The 17,684-nt window shown below is 40.2% G+C and overlaps 1 protein-coding gene across 12 annotated transcripts in view; it reads left to right on the top strand.

Annotated features, from left to right (window-relative positions):
• grip2b (glutamate receptor interacting protein 2b) overlaps positions 1 to 5,726 on the top strand; it is a 444,861-nt gene extending 439,135 nt beyond the window's left edge. For all 12 annotated transcript variants that reach the window (XM_033627121.2, XM_078171386.1, XM_033627119.2 and 9 more), the window contains exons 22-25: positions 95 to 308; positions 495 to 703; positions 3,945 to 4,091; positions 5,400 to 5,726. In XM_033627121.2, coding sequence (XP_033483012.2) covers positions 95 to 308; positions 495 to 703; positions 3,945 to 4,091; positions 5,400 to 5,561 — 732 coding nt within the window. In that variant the 3' untranslated portion in view covers positions 5,562 to 5,726. The remainder of the gene's footprint in view (positions 1 to 94; positions 309 to 494; positions 704 to 3,944; positions 4,092 to 5,399) is intronic.
• The last annotated feature ends 11,958 nt before the right edge of the window (positions 5,727 to 17,684 follow it).

Here is a 17,684-nt window from a genome sequence, read left to right as displayed (position 1 = left end):
CTGTTTTACCATCAGTCTCATTCACGTTAAAGGTCTTTGCAAGAGTTGAAGAGTGTGTGTGTGTGTGTGTGTGTGGTTGTTTTGGTCTGTGCAGGCATCCATCATGACAGGAACAGCCATCAGTCTGGGTGTAGACGGTGTCAACAAGCCTCCAGCTGAGCCCATACTGAGCCACAGCAGGATGAGCCCGCTGAGGAGAAACTCTCTCCTGCACCAGGGAAACCTGCTGCATCAGGGTACACACCTCCACCAGGGTGCCCATCTGCATGAGGAGGCCCACCTGCATGAAGAGGCTCAACTCCACCAAGGTAATTTATCAATAGATGCGACAGAGCCAAAGGAAGTTGTGTCCCTCAGCTCATGATATAGGACTGACAAAAAGAGAAAAGAGTCTAGTACAATGTCTCTTATGTTCAAACGTGTTGCTGTGTACAGTAATATTCACTAAATGCCTTTTAATTGTATTTAAAAACTAACTGTTACATTCCACCCAGACCCCCACCTGCTCCAGGAGGCCCATTTCAACCATGAGGCCCACCTGCACCAGGGGGCCCACATCCACCAAGACAACCAGTCCCCTCTCCTGCACCACGAGCCCAAGGCCAAGGCCACATTGAGAGTGTCAGAGAGGACGTGGGAATCTCGTCGGATCAAAGAGGAGATGCAGGGGATTCTGTCCCCGACGCCTTTGGAGCTGCACAAAGTGAGTTCAAACCTCCGTCTGAAGACTCCGTCAGGACCTGGATTATATGTTGGTAGGATTAAGTAAAGTGAGGGCTTGAGTGTTGTGTAAATACTGCGGGACAAGAACAAATGTAAAGCAAAGCCATTTTGACTCAAAGTTTAGTGGGAAAATAAGTTCAGTAAAGGGTTGGGCGCACATTGGATTACTGGGGAAGAGGAAAACGGAAATCAACAGGAAAAAAAAAAAGGTGCGACGTGCTGTTAGCGAGAATATCTAGTTCATCCAGGTGTCAGTGCAGCGTCTCATGCTCTGTTTAAAGGAATAGTTCTGCCTTTTGGGGAATATGCTTAATGCCATCTTGTTGAGAGTTAGGTATGAAGCTCGATATCATCATTTCAGTGTTACTTTAACTTCAAACCATCTGCTCTGAGACAGATCACTCACCTCCAGCTCTCACATTTTTCCACATTTATCTGTATCTTGTATCTGTTGACACAAAAAAATGCCACTGAATGAACTAAGTCATTTTGTGTTGGGAGTTTTCATCTTAATAAGCCTTTTTCACAACAGACATTTTGACTTGTCATAGTAGGAAATAACATTAAGGACGCACTCACACTGGCGCTGTTTGGTCCGCTTTAAACGAACCCTGGTCCGCTTCCATGGATAGTTCGGTTCATTTGGAGTGGTGTGAACGCTCATTCGAACTCTGGCACGGACCAAACGAGCGAACCCTGGTCCACTTGAAAACTGGGGGTCTTGCAAATGAACACTGGTGTGGTTCGCTTACAGTGGGAAATGCAGACTATCCAGTGAACCAAAGAGAGGAAGTGACAGAGAGTGCAGTGCATTTTGGGTAGAAAAGAAACAAAACAAGCAGTGCGAACTGAAAGAATTAGAGGTAAAAAAAGAAAATGTCTCGTGGGCAGACGAGTAGTGAGGAGGTGCAGGCGCTTGTGGCTACCCACAAGAACAATGAGGTTTTTAAAGAGGATGGATTTCCATTTTTGTTCCTGGCCAATCGATGAGCCAGGTTTTCTTCTTCCTCATGCTTTTTTTCTTCCTGGTCTGTTGTTGTTTCGGGCAATACCGCCCCCAAACGAGCAGCTGTTCTGCGTGACCAGGCGGTTTGGTCCACTTTAAAAAGTGCAGTGTGAAAGTGAACCGAACCAAATGAAGGTGTGAAATTTTTTGCCATTCCCTGCCCGATCGAACTGAATCCCCCGGACTATCCTGGTGTGAATGTGCCCTAAGTTTCTACTCAAGTGTCCCAGTAAGCCGTGACAGGGTGCCACAGTGCCACAGAACCTGACACCAAAGCACCTCAATAAATTTCAGCCATCATTAGTTGTTTTGTTTCCTTTTCCTACTGTGGGAACAGGCCCATTTGCACAAATTTTAGATTGATTAACTTTAATACAGCTCACGTAACAATGACATTTTTAAGAGTTTGAGAAAGTCAGTACATTTTTACAGTGCAGGATATTATGTAATACAGAACATACAGTATAGCAAACCCCCCCCCCCCCCCCCCCCCGGCAGCAGTTGTGCTGCTACGCGTCCTCGTCCTCCTATGGATTTACAATTACGACTTTATACAAGGGTTTGTTCAAATGTGAGCAGCTCAGGGAATGAGAAATACATTTGTTTTCCACAGGGAGAAGATACATTAAAATCTGTTTTACTGATGGACTCGCTGGCCATCAGCCAAGATGTTACAGCCTCTAAATGGTGTCTCATTAAAAAACCATAAAGTATTCATACATCATGTTATGTCATCATTTTTGTTAACCCACAGTTCTCAGCAAAACATCTGGTCTGCATTACCAATTATAAACCCTCCTCGCATTTATCCTGCAGTTGTACTGTATTAAGCAGCGGTCGCCTCTCGAGCATTTATCCTGCTTTTAATTATGCTTCAGTGAAACATGCAGCAGGGTGAATACTGTACAGTAGAATCTCATTGTGCCATTACACCAGTCCCTGTTGTCCTCCTTCAAGAAAACAATACAGAAACCCCTCAATTCATTTTTAATGGGCTGGAGGATTTTTTTGTCTGCACAGTTTTGTCCTATTTTTAAGAACTCAAAGACTTGCTGTGTCACAAAAATCGTTTTGGTTCGTTTGTGGTGAGAACGTCTTCCAACCTCATTCAGACCCAACCGCAGTCAAATGACACATTGTTTGTGATAAACATGAGCATGTTACAGTCCTGGAGGATTATTAATGTGCACCTCCTCCTGTACTGCCTTAATATGCACATTCAGCACATCCAATGCATCAAAACATTGTTTTCTAGTTGGAGCCGCGCCTCGTTTTCAAACTGTATGGTTTGACTAAAATGAACAATGACAGCAATATAGTCCATCATAGTGTCCAGTGATTGCATACTGTAATATTTCACCAAAGATAGTATGGAATTGCTATGTAAAATTGAACAGTAGATGGTCCACAGCCTTTATATTTTAAAAGTTAACTACATTAATTAATTAATTTGAAAGCACCTTAATGTCTCCTGCCTGTGGCCTGTGGCTGAGTTCTGCCTCTATATTTCCATCAACCTCCTGCTATTAATAAATAAATAACTGGTTATTGACATTTGTGAATCAATGCCGATTCTTGTCGTTCTTGTGTTTATTGTGATGCATCTAAGAATCGATTACTTCCCCCACCACTAGTGCAGTGGTTCTCAACCTTTATCGTGTCATGGACCCCTAAATCAATACACGTTAGGTCACGGACCCCCATTTGTTAAGATCTTACTTCAGGGATCTCCAGCTGAAAAGATTTTAAATGTTAAATATGATTAAGACCAGGCTCTCTTCTCTAGGGAATTAAATATGTGAAAATAAACTCTTTCCCATTTTCTTTTGACCCCTGGAATTTTCCCAGAGACCACTTGGGGACCTACGGACTGTTCAATCAGAGGCAAACTGACTCAAGAATGGTTGGCTCATTTATTTTGTGCGGAATAGGAGCACAGACGACTGACCAGTCATTTCCTTTTACGCTGCTGATTGACTGGTCATGCACGTTGCCTCAAGTGCAGCTTTTATCAGAAAACATTACATTGTGATGTGAAACTCTATCAGATAGTGCAAACTTTTTGTGTTTAGTTTGTTGTGTCAGGGCCCTTCAGGACAACCTCTGCTGACAGCTGCTGCCTTCACATTCACATTTCAACTTGGTTTACACTAAACTGAGAAAAAAGATTCAATGTCACCACAGCAACCTCACATCCTTGTGCTGTCTTCTGTAGGTGACGGTGATAAAGGACCCAGAGATCGATGACTTTGGCTTCAGTGTGTCAGATGGCTTCTTGGAGAAAGGAGTTTACGTCAACATGATCAGACCTGACGGGCCAGCTGACAGAGCCGGGCTCAAACCCTACGACAGGATCCTACAGGTAATGAAAAGGAAATCTGTTGAATGTTTGAGGGTGTTAAAATCCGTACCTGTGCAACAGTGTCAAACTTCAAACCCTTGTACACATAAAGGCCCAAGGTTATGACAAGGCAGCGGGACAAGGTTTATGGCTTAAAAATAGGGCTGTCCCGAATGTCGTTTTTTACATCCAAAGCATCTATTGAGGTTTTCCAATGAAGCTTGGAATGTCCATTGTCATATTTTAGGATAAAAGGATATTCACGGCTAAGAGCTCATTTATGCTCAACGTTAGATAAAGAGATGAAGACAGATGGAGCCTTCTGTCCATGGGCTGAGTAAATTTCGTTCGTACTTGTGCACGTTTCCTGAAAGCTTACGGATACACATGAAATGGAACAGCACCATCAGAGATTGTGGAGGCAAGAAAGCGCAGTTCAAGCGAGATATGACCATAGGAGACGACAAAGAAATGTAAATATTAGCAGAATTAAACATACTGGTGATATATAACATACATAGCGAAAGTAGCTAAAATAATTGTCCGTGCATATAATAGCCAACACTGCCTCCATTTTGAGGTACAATATTACAACCTCCTCCACTGTCGCCTCGTTTGTTGTTGAGTGAAACTTTTGACTCTGCTCTCTAGTGCCATCTACTGGCTGTACCTATACCATCATAAATCTATACCACCCACTTTATATAGTGCTGTACTGAATCGTGTACTGAATACGTGTATGTATTCAGTTTTGTCGAGCCGTGAGTGTCACGTAGGTTTACATTACCAAAGGTTTATGACAAAATCACTTGACGACACGGACTCCAGTGTGCGCACAGAGAGAGAGGAGAGGAGAGGGAGAGACACTGTGCTGCTGCCAGAGGAGCCGCTGACTGAGTTCCCTCTGAGCAGTAAGTCACTAAAAGAGTCTGAGAAGTCCGGGGCTGTTCATAAAACATTCAGGACGCCACAGTTTATTCCACACTACTGAAGCTGCTCCTCTTTTTGGAACCACCGCAAAGTCTATAATAATTTTGCTTTCAGCCACGCTTGTTGTTGCCGTGGGTAACAGTATGACATCAACATGTCAACAAGTCAAAATATTGTGAGCATCACAATATGAATTTTTCCTATGATATTAAAAATGATACCAGTATTATCATGAACAAGATGTTATGGCACACCCCTAAAAGCAAATAGTGGTTTGCTGCTGTATTGATGCTCCAAATGTCGCATACAGAACCGTTAAGGAATAGTTTGTCTCGATCTTTGACAGTTAACCACCAGCAGTACCATTTTCCTGAGCAGCCTCTCTCCGTCTTTGTCCAGGTGAACCACGTGAGGACGAGGGACTTTGACTGCTGCCTGGCGGTACCTCTGATCACAGAGGCTGGGGACAGACTGGAATTGGTCATCAGTCGCAACCCGCTGGCAAACGACGAGGACGCAGAGGACAATAACAACACTTTAGACCACCCGCTAGACCTGTAACACACACACACACACACACACACACAAACGAAAAGACAGACAGATGAATCTCTGGACATACACACACATGTATTCACTCTGTCACACTCAGGCAGGAGATATACTCAAACTGGTGATGAAGTGCAAAGTTGTATCTACAGGAACTGGCCCAAACACACACACTCCACCGGCTTGCAATAATTCTACTTAAACACAGAGACTCCTTCAGGAACACACACACACACACACACACACACACACACACACACACAGAAACACACACTTGCATGCTCACACAGTCACCCCCTCCCATTCACACCGGGTTGAACTGCTGTCGTATCGTATATTTCTCCATGGAAGCACTGGCTCAGTGCAGAGAAACCACCAGAGACACTCTCCTGAAAGCTGGCTCGGAGTCCTCGCAGTGTTGCTCCAACATAAACAACCACTTACTTGGCACTTTAACCAGCCATTACCGATTCTGACTCTTTAAATATTGTTTTTACTTAAAACAAATGAATAAAAACCTGCAATTTGGGTGAGGTAATTTCAGCTGTTTGTAATGCCAGGCCACAGGTTTATAGAGGTTTCTAGTGCGGGAGGGATCTGCCTTATTACATAATATTGTAAGTGATTTTAGGAAATTTAAAGTGTAACTGCCTCGCTCAGTTTGCAGGTTTTATTTGTTTTAAGAAAGGCTGTTGACACTTTCTAGAGGACTGGACCAACGGTTGATAAAGGAATTGTTTCAGACTTTGGTCTACACAGATGTAGCCATAATAGAAGTCCACATTGCTGCTAAGAGTCAAATACTGCTGCTCCAATGCAATTCACTCAATTAATTTCCTGGTAAAGTCAAGTTTAGCTCTTTTTTCACTTGTCGCATTAAGGTGGACTTCTATATTGGATACCTTTGCACATCATAAGATCTGAACAGTGATATAAACAAGGAAAAATTAAATTTGTGCCATCATTACAAGGTAAAGATGATGATGTCATCACAACTGCCAAACTTTATTTTGATCCAGTTAGAGGAAAGAGAATGAAGGATAGGAGTTGCTTTCCTCTCGGACGAGACATGGCATCTTTAAAGGATTTATTAGCAAAGGCAACTTTTGCTGCAACACACTTGTGGAGATGCCCCGGAGAAAACTGTGTTGCCAACAGAAGAACATTTTCTTGCAACATTTAGGAGATTATTGCCCCTTGTTTGCTTGTTTTGGGTTTTGCTGGGAGAGTTGCCCATCTACATTGCCCAGTTTGCCACCACAGTTGTCTGAGAGCACCTCGGCTCATTGCTGGTCTACAAAGTCAAACAGCAGTAGCTACTGTATGCATTTTAGAAGTAGAGCTCATGATTGGAGTCAAGGTTCAGAATAATCATTAGTAACACCAATTTCTGCCGTTAAAGCTGCTGTGTGAAGCACTTATGAGAAATTTAGTCCCACATAAATTTTTAGACATTAGTATAATTGCTATAAACAAACATGATGAACAAGTCTGTCACAGCCTCAACACTGTATTTTACACTGTGAGCCACAGGGGCAGGTTCAGGGGATAATTGCTTTATGACACAAAACAGGATTAAAGCAATATTCCTCAGCAACAAACAGATAAAGCTGGTGAGTTTCTGGTGAAAACAAATGGTAGCAGACATGAAAGGCTGATGGGAACATATTAATCCAACATGGTTCATCTTTACAGTAAACAGGCAAACGTGTAATATAGGGTCCGTTTGTTATTTCCGCTGGTGTACATCAGAATTCACACAGATATTCAATACTTTAGAACAGTGCTGACTTACTATAACTAAAGGTAACACCAAAGATTGTTTGAGAAATATACATTACTTATGTGCAGAGGCAGATTTGCTTCACTCACCAGCCACAGAATCAATGGTAATCTATTGGGTGGCTGGTAGGTGTATTTACAATCCTGGTTGGGACAGTATTACCAGCTGAGCAGTGACGCTAGCTGGCTGGATAGTGGATAATACCAAAGACGGTGGATAAACCAAGACGGTCCACTGCGAGTCAGTTTCCTGTATCAGTGTCATGTGGGGTTTGCGACCACCACGCCCTTTGGGAGACTAACAGCAGGTCCTGAGTCCATTGACTTCAGTGGCAGAAATGAACGTGATTACAGATTATGGCCGATTCTTTCGCCCCAAAGTCACGGAAGCAAATATTGGACCCATTTATCACAAGCCACATATCTTCAGAACATTCCGACATCAAAATGACAAATTTCAGACGGACAAATCAGGAGAAAATTTACTTTGTTCAAGACCTGTTTCTCTCTCAACAACACACTCTCGCGAGATCTGGCAACAGATATCTCCTCTCTGGTGCTGAAAACAGTGCAGTTTCACTTTTCACTGCAGAGCTGCTGACGTTTTCCAAAACTAAAAATAAACGGTCCATGAAAAAAATATTTTTTTCCAGCGGATGTCTGAGTTACAACATGATTGAGTTAACTGGAGTAGTTTTATGTCGTATCCGACAACGGGAGGCTTTTAACAGATGACGTCCTGATGTTAGCTTTGCTGCTGCTGTTAGCTGTCCCTGTCAGCTGCAGCCACTGATGCTTTCTAGACATCGTGATTTCCCAAAACTGAATAAATACCACACATAGCAACACAAACCTGCTTTGCTAGCTCAATCATGTCGTAACTAAGATATCCGCTGGAAAAAATATTTTTTTCACAGACCGTTTATTGTGTTACTGAGTTATTACAGACGCCGCTAATGGCCAACAGCTAACGGTTAGCCCAGCTAATCTACGATAACCATGTTATTAATTACAGAACGTACATACAGAAATAGTAATGTTTGTTCAGTCATTGTGTTTATAGACTTTACAAACATCAGATTAGTCTAAACAGTGATATAGTGACGTGAAATATATATATATATATATATATATATATATATATATATACTCGTATTTGATTGGTGGTTCTCCATCATCTTTGATTGGGGTACGGGGGACAACGCCTACTTAGGAGATCGGAAATGTATACTATTTCATACAATGGGAGTATATTATAGGTGGGCCATCTTGTAGTAATCCAGTATCTTTGATAATACAGAGTGGCGGTGGCTAGCTAACCAGTGTTACATGAATATTAATATCAGCTTTGTTGTGGTGAAGCATAGTGCCAGTACCTCTAAGAAGAAAAGCAAAATTAACCTATTGACTGACATGCATAAGTAGTCACAAATATTATCAATGCTTCAACAGTTATCAGTTCACATTCCTACTCGATGGATAGCTAGCCCCACCTATGTTGCTTATGTTAAGATTTTAGCGCACCAGTGTAAACAAGCAAAATCAAAACACAAGTTACACCCTCTTTGCTACATAAAGCAGCAGGGGTCACAGGCAATCCAGCTGTAATTAAAAGACAAAAATCCAAGCATCAACAGCACCACTGTTTTGGAAGAGATGCTACTAATCATCACCACCAGTCTCATTTATAACAGGCTATTACAACTACTTTGACAACTGATGTTTAAACGCTCCACACAGCACCTTCAAATGTATCGACCAACCATGAACGCTGAACTGTTAGTGCTGTTTGACTTTGTAGGGAAGACTGGCCCTTTAACGACACAACGAACATGAACAAAGTTAACAGTATCATCTGCAAACATAGAGACTGAACTCATCAGGATAATGAAGATAAGAACCGAGCTGATTAGACAAGGAACAAGTCACACACACACACGCGTGCATTCTTACACAGCAGGGCCAGCATGCACAGATAACGCAAGGACATGAGACAATGCAGTTTGTGTGTCATTATGTGTTTGTCTTAACGTTTGTCTGGCTGTGGTATACTGTCTATGTTTCTGATGTGCATGCACATGGGTGTGTCAGTACATTCTATGTTAGTGGGTGTATCTGAAAGGGTTCATATACCTGCTGTTACCCAGTCGATTTGGCTAAATGAAACCGCTTAATTCTCAAAGTAGCTGTGGGTTAACTTTAGGATGCAGGTGGTCTTTAAAATTACATAGAGTGTTTCAAAGTGGGAGGAGCCAGTTGTTCCAGAAGTATTGCCATTTTAAATTCTTCTTTTAACGATGTCTGTGGTGTGACTCAACGTAGTAACTTAAGATTCTGCTACATAAAATCATGATTATGCTCCTTTAGATTTATGTTATGCTACTCACCTGTAATTATCTTAACATTGTTTCTGAGAAATCATGATCTCTCTGTCAGTTAGACATGGTGGATGGCTCTAAATACTACAATACCCATGAGCCTTGTTTGCAGGTGCTTTGGAGCCAAGTCAGAGGTGCGAATTAGAGCTGTAGTGAATACAAAATGCAAAAACAAAACACTGTCTCATAGTCCAGGAGCAGTCCCCAGTGCTGAAAAATGAAGTCCTAAAAAGAGTAGTTCCTCTAATGGCCACTTGAGGCCGACTCCAAGAGTGAATCAGTCCTCATAGACAGCCATGTTAAATGCAGAACATAACAGCCAACATAAACACATGTAGCCTGGTACAAAAAATAATTTTGGTCTCTGCAGTCAATTTCTCTTTTCATGACAACTGTACGGGGAGTGAATTTTTATAAATCACCCGTTTATAAGTAGGGCCAGACCGATATGGATTTTTGGGTGCCAATACCGATTCCAATATTATGAAATAAAAAAATTGATATATCGGCCGATTAAATTTTTACATTTTTCAATTTAAAAACCCCCAAAATACCTGCTTTTGGTGGCTTAAATATAGTTCAAACACTCGTTACAAAGATATAAATTGAAGGAAGAACATTTTACTATTTTCAAATACTTTTATTATCAGAAATTGTGTAGAACAAGCAGCATATGAACAATTTGAACACAAAATAAATCAAAAATATGATGTGCAAAAAGGCAGTAAACCTCTGGGAAATAAAATAATCATGCAAAGTCTATATGAATTAAGATATTCACATGTATGTTCACAGTACCAGAGTTCTTCTTATTATTGCCAATTTAACAGAGGTTATAGTGCAAAAAGTAACACATGGACATCATTTCTAGGTAAACACCATATTCCCTGCATTTTATTAGTGATGAAAATATAAGTGTTAACATCAGCGTCAATCAGGCAACTTTTATAAGTTATTTACGCATATTTAAAGTTATGCATATTAAGGGTGTGGCTTCTTTGAGTGGCAGGTGGGTGCTGGGGTACCCCAGATTCAGAGTATAGACGTAGCTGTCACTATTTAAGTGTGTTTTCAGTTCATGAAAGTTGACATTTTGGTCACAAAAAAGTCTTGTTCAGCGTTTGGTTGGGCTTAAAGACTCTCTAAGGAGTCGAATGTTCAGTTTTTACGGAAAGAGCTAGGGTTGTACCGGAAACAGAATTATGTCAGTGGAATCAGCTTTGGCCATTTAATACAAATATGTAATGATTAGTTTTTTCTGTATGAAGTTTTAAAGTTTGAACGGAGCTCAGCGGGACATTTAGTGTCACAGCAGCATTCATGTAATATAGTAAACAAGCTAATAGCGCTAATGACGGATCGGAAATGTGCAACCACATTTTTTGCTGACACTAGATATCAAACAAAGCCAGAGATTGTGTTGTATTAAGCATCTGGGAGCTGTAAATTCACCACCTCTAAGCAGAACAGAGAAGATAATGTTATCTCGGAGCCTTACAATGGAAAGTTTCTCCTCCTCTGTACTGCTGCATCACGTCCGCAGCTGTCTATATCAAAGAGTAGCAGAGTTAGTAGTAGAATTATTACAGTTAACCATAGCTGCTATGCTAACCAAGCTAGCAGTTAGCATTAGGTTAAGCTCAACCCTCTCGTCCAAATACGGTCACTTCTGGCTCTAAAAATCCAAGATGGCAGCAGCCAAAATGCCAAACTCGAGGCTTCAAAATGCACTCCACAAACCAGTGGGTGACGGCCATTGTTTTATACAGCTTATAATCAGTTGATAGTCCTCTCAACGGCATAATCTTTAGCTTCCACCAGCGGTTAGCAATGCAAGTAACAGATCTTGAATCCGTGATTGAATGTTTCATACCAAAATGCACCAATGCGACTTCAGATCAAAGAATTAGACATTTCCTAACACTTCATCTCTTGCAATGATGACTCGAACTGGAGAGTTTTAACGCCCGTCTGAGATGTGGAAATGCTCCAGCTGTCAGTGCGCCTGAAATAGCTCCACTCACTTTGCAACTCTGTCTTATTATACCCACATACCAAGCTCCAAGAAACCCGAACCTCTCATTTAACTACTTCTCTTTAACAATCCCATCTCTCCTCACCAACTATTTTTGGTCTGTTTGGTAACAGCAGATTCCTTCCACTTCCTTCACCTCCTGTCTTTGCGATTTTCTCTTATTCCTGCCAAAACTTTCTTTGCCCTTATTATGTGTGGATTAACAGCAATGAGACTGGCTGTCGCTTCCCCTCCTACTGCACTTGGCAGAGTATGTGTGTGTGAGTGTATGTGACACAGAGAAAAGAGTGTATACGGGTCTGATGGTACATTTTTATGTGTGTGTGTCTCTGTGTGTTAGCACAAAAGAGGAACTAATATGAGTGTACAGAGTGTGTGTAACAGAGTACGTACAACACAGAGACACACAGGATTAATACATGCGAGAGTGTGTGTGTGTGTGTGTGTGTGTGAGTGAAAGAGAGAGGAGACAGAGAATAGCCTTTGTCCTCTGAAGGATTGGAAAATTTTTCGACAGGAACAATCACAACCTCTGTTCTCTCTCGCGCGCTCTCACTGTTTGTATGTCTCCCACTCTTTCCTCACATTGTTACATAATACAGTTTGAATCCAGCTGCCCCCTTTGAGATCACCCGTGTGTGTGTGTGTGTGTGTGTGTGTGTGTGTGTGTGTGTCTGTCTGTCTGTCTGTGTGTGTGAATGAGGGAGCCTGTGTGTATATGACTATCAGAACGTGTGTGTCTGTGTGTGTGTCGAGGCTTCTGTGTGTATACATGTGTGTTTACATGTACGTATAAGGATGTCATTTTTTTCCCTTTTAAGCATGTATGAGCATTTGAGCATGTGTGTGTGTGTGTATATGTGTGTGTGTGTCGAGGGAGAGCCAGGTGGTGTACATTTCATTGTACAGCGGTGATATTTTTCAGGGCCGGGGGCCGTTCCAAAACCCTGACGAGACTGAAAACAATATGAACTCAAGGTTTTTTTTTTGTGTGAGCGAGCTGGAGAAAGACAACTTTTTTTCATAAATAACAACAACAAAAAAAGGGACATTCTCTCCAAGCACTTACTAATAAATAAAAAAAGAAGCACACTGTTGAATACCATGCACTGTAAGTATTTTCATGTACAACGGAACAAACGTGTCTGAGTGTTTTTTACGCAATGTCAAGTGGCCAAAAAAGAAAAAAGAGTTTTGTAAAGCAACAACAACAAAAAAAAAAAAGACAAAATGCTGAGAAAAGCCTTCCAAATTTGTTTTGTTGGTTTTTATGTATGTATGTATGTATGTACGTATGTGTGGTCATCCATACTCCCTATGCATTTCTGGGTCAAAGGTCAGTTTAAAGCCCAATCCGGAATCGCAACAAAAGTCCCACGGATGAGTGAAGTTTAGAAGAAAATATAAAGCTTCACCCCAGTTGTTTAATGTAATAAATGTAACAGATGACACCGTTAAAATGACTAAACAGTAAATTACTGTGACAAAGTAGGACTGATATAGCGACCATTTTAAATTACAATACAAATGATTGAGTCACTAATGTGTTGAATTTAAGGGGAGAAATGTCCTAAGATTTCATGACAGATTAGGCTATGCTGCAGCTGCACACGCCGGCCTGTGGTCATTAGCCCCGAACCCGTTATAGGATGTCATTTCATTTGACAAATGATTACATAATCAGACATTTATTACATCATCAGCTGCAGTCACTTTCACATTCATGTCTGCCGTTCCTGCCTGCCTCCTTCAAACACACAATATAGATTGTGTTTTTATGGCTCATCTAAGCCTAAAGCTTAAAAAGAAGCCAGTGTCTGATCAAGAGGATGCTGGATCTAATCTCTTAGCCAGGAGGGAAAACCAAGCCGGGGAAGTCGCATTCCTCTTTTCCCATAATGACAGCGTTGGCGGCGAGCCACTGCTCTGTGTTTCTTTAACAAGTTCCTGTTGGAGATGGAGCACGTGCTGGAGTTTCTACTGCATGAGTTGTTATTGTGCAATGTAAGCCGGTCATTGGGGAACAGTGCTGACCCATGGCACATCACGTGCATTAAGTACAAATGCATTGCATGCAAATATTTTTTTAAAAAAAAGAAGAAAAATATCACATTGTATCAGAACATATGGTGAATCTCGCACAGTGGCCATGATTCAACAGCTACACATGAAATTATAGTAACTTCATCAACCTAATTTCATGCAACAATATATATGAAATAAAATGTAATGTAAATATAGACAGTATTTACATTTTTATTATCATAACTTTTAATGATAAATTACACTTTAAATTTTTTCAAAAGGCCAGACAGCAAAGTTTCCTCTGCCTGTGGGAGATAACAGTTAACTAGCTAACCATAGTGTCCTGTCAGCTAACCATTAGCTCAATTTATAACCCAAATACATTTAGCTACATCGTAGCACTTAGTCAGCTAACCATTAGCTAAACTTACAACCCAAAAACATTTAGCTACATAATGGCTATAGTGCTTAGTCAGCTAACCATTAGCCTAACTTACAACCCATGTTCATTTTGCAACATCAAAAGTCAGCTAACCATTAGCCTTAGCCTTACAACCCAGATACATTTAGCTTCATCATAACATAGCACTAAGTCAGCTAACCATTAGCTAAACTTACAACCCAGGTACATTTACCAGCATCATAGTTATAGCACCAAGTCAGCTAACAATTAGCCTACCTTACAACCCAGACACATTTAGCTTCATCATAGCATAGCACTTAGTCAGCTAACAATTAGGCTAACTAACAACCCAGGTACATTTAGCTACATCAAAAATCAGCTAACTATTAGCCTAATTTACCACCCAGAAACATTTAGCTACATCGTAGCTATTGCACTTAGTCAGCTGACCATTAGCTTAACTTACAACCTAGACACATTTAGCTACATCAAAAGTGAACATACTTTCATCTTAATTTACAACTGATACATTTAGCTACATTGTCACTGCAGCACTTAGTCAGCTAACTATTAGCTTAACCTACAACCCAGATTCATTTAGCTGCATCTTAGCTATAGCACTTAATCGCCTAATCATTAGCCAAACTTACAACCCAGTAACATTTACCTCCATTATAGCTATAGCACTTAGTCCACTAACCATTAGCCTAACTTTCAGCCCAGAAACATTTAAGTTAGCTACATCATAGCTGTAGCACTAATTTAACCTTACAACCTAGAGACATTTAACTATATCACAACTGCAGTACTTAGTCAGCTATTAGCTTAACTTACAGACCTGATAACTTTAGCTACACCATAAGTCAGCTAACCTTAGCCTAACTTACAACCCAGGTACATTTAGCTACAATATAACGATAGCACTTAGCAAGCTAACCTTTAGCTTTCTGCAGAGGAAACTGTAGTTACTGGTAATTTGGTAATCATAGTATCTGTTATGCTAAATAACAGCATTCTGCCCAATTCATTTAAGAAGCTAACAATAATGACCTTACTGTAAATATGAATACAAACTTCCTCACTGGACCTGAACTGTGGCTGTGACTCTACGGAATGGAAACATTTTAACAGTTTAAAAAAATAATCTCCATGACTCTATATTATAAAGATCAAAAAATTTTAAAAAGATGTTTGACAAGTGGCATCAAAGCTTGTTGCGATTCCGGATTGGGCCGTTAATAATGTATGCGTTGATATTGTGTATTTTTTTCAAACTGTGTAAAGTTCTATTCTATGTAATATAGTATTTTTATATGACAATATTACTCTTCCGAAACATGGGAGAAAATACAAAAACAAAAATGATCAAAGGGAAAAATAAAATGTATAACTTTGTTGTTGTTGTCGTTTTGTTTTTTTCATTTTCTATGAAACAAAGAGTGTACTGCTATACTTCTCTTTTCGAGAAGAACATGAGAAAAGATCAGACGTAAGAACAATAAAATGTCTAATTTTATGTCGGGTGACTGCTCTGGTGTTATTTCGGTGTGTCTTTGTGATTTTCTGAAGTATCCAGATACTTCAGTGATATACGGTCATGTGTGAATGAATGAAGTGACGGCTGGACAGACTGTGTTTTCCACCCAAAATTCAGGAACTTCAGAACTAATTTTAAAGTAACCTGGTATTAATGTTTGTTCCTTGCCAATAGTACAGCAAAACGCCATGTTATGAAGGCCCAGGGTACATCGTGGTATGAGTCTCAGATCATAAACATGCTCGAGGAACTTTTGCAGAATTTTATAGTTCCTAAATGTTTTGGGGGAAACAAGCCAAGTGTTTGTGTGGAGGAAGGATGAATGTACAATGCAATGTACTGTGTGTTTGTGTATATTGGAAGTGTGTATCTTGGTGTCTGTGTGTGTCCTTACACTACACGTGATCTTATTTCCCCCCACTCTGCTAAATAACATGGTTCATTTTATGTGTATATACTGTTCTGTACATTCTGCTGACTTAATTATTCCCAAGAGTCCACTGTTACATAACAGGCCCAACACACACACACTCAAAGCAGTAACACATGGAAAAGTATTTCAATACCCAACGGCACATTATTTTGTACATTCACACACACAAATGTACAAACATGCATGTAAACAAGCCAATGTTGAAACTGGAAATTCTGTCTCTGGACTGTATCACGATTTTCCACAGGCAGCGGTGGAAAGAACAAAAACTAAAGCTGGGGAAAGAAAGACCTGAAGACCAGCTTAAAACAGGGCCGTAAATTACAGGGGACACAGAGGGGACATGTGCCCTGCACTTTTTACAGAACTAAAACTAGCATATATATTTAAAAAACCGTGACATCACGCTAACAACAACAATCCCATCTGGGTAGAGAACTGGTGACTGTTTTGAGCTGCAGATATGTGAATTTGGCAAACCTGTTTGCGAGTTGAACATGAAGTATATATTGTGAATACTTACTGACGCCATCACCCAGAAATGACCATTAACGAGAAGTGCAGTGATCAGCATGTAAACCAGCTGACCAACACACGCTGCAGCGTTAACCAAATCAAAACACCTCTGTGGTGAAGAAAAGAACTCCCTGCTGGATCACCAAAAGTCTGCTATATTTAAAAAGATTTAAATCCCTTCCTTTTAAAAGAATAAATCCTGTTGAAAGACTTTTTTCAACATAGTATACTATGACTTTTGGTGACCATGAAAGTGCGACTTTTTTGAACATACTGTACTATGACTGTTGTTGACCATGATGGTGATACTTTTTTTGACATACTATACTTTGACTTTTGGTGACCATCAAAGCACGACTTTTTTCAACATACTATACTATGACTTTTGGTGACCATGAAAGTACGACTTTTTTCAACAAACTATACTTTGACTTTTGGTGACCATCAAAGCGCGACTTTATTCAACATACTATACTATGACTTTTGCTGATCATGAAAGCACAATCTTTTTTCAACATACTATACTATGACTTTTGGTGACCATGGAAGTGCGACTTTTTTCAACAAATTATACTATGACTTTTGGTGACTATTAAACTGCAAATTTTTTCGACATACTATACTATGACTTTGGTGACCATGGAAGTGCAACTTTTTTCAACAAACTATACTATGACTTTGGTGACCATGGAAGTGCAACTTTTTTCAACATACTATACTATGACTTTTGGTGACCATGATGGTGATACTTTTTTCGACATACTATACTTTGACTTTCGGTGACCATCAAAGCGCGACTTTTTTGAACATACTATACTATGACTTTTGCTGACCATGAAAGCACAATCTTTTTTCGACATACTATACTATGACTTTTGGTGACCATAGAAGTGCGACTTTTTTCAACATACTATACTTTAACTTTTGGTGACCATGATGGTGATACTTTTTTCGACATACTATACTTTGACTTTTGGTGACCATCAAAGCGCAACTTTTTTCAACATACTATACTATGACTTTTGG

This window comes from Epinephelus lanceolatus, chromosome 1 (genome assembly GCF_041903045.1).
Source record: "Epinephelus lanceolatus isolate andai-2023 chromosome 1, ASM4190304v1, whole genome shotgun sequence".
NCBI lineage: Eukaryota > Metazoa > Chordata > Actinopteri > Perciformes > Serranidae > Epinephelus > Epinephelus lanceolatus.
The sequence above is the reverse complement of the archived record's forward strand: the minus strand, read 5'-3'. Positions and strand labels throughout refer to the sequence as shown.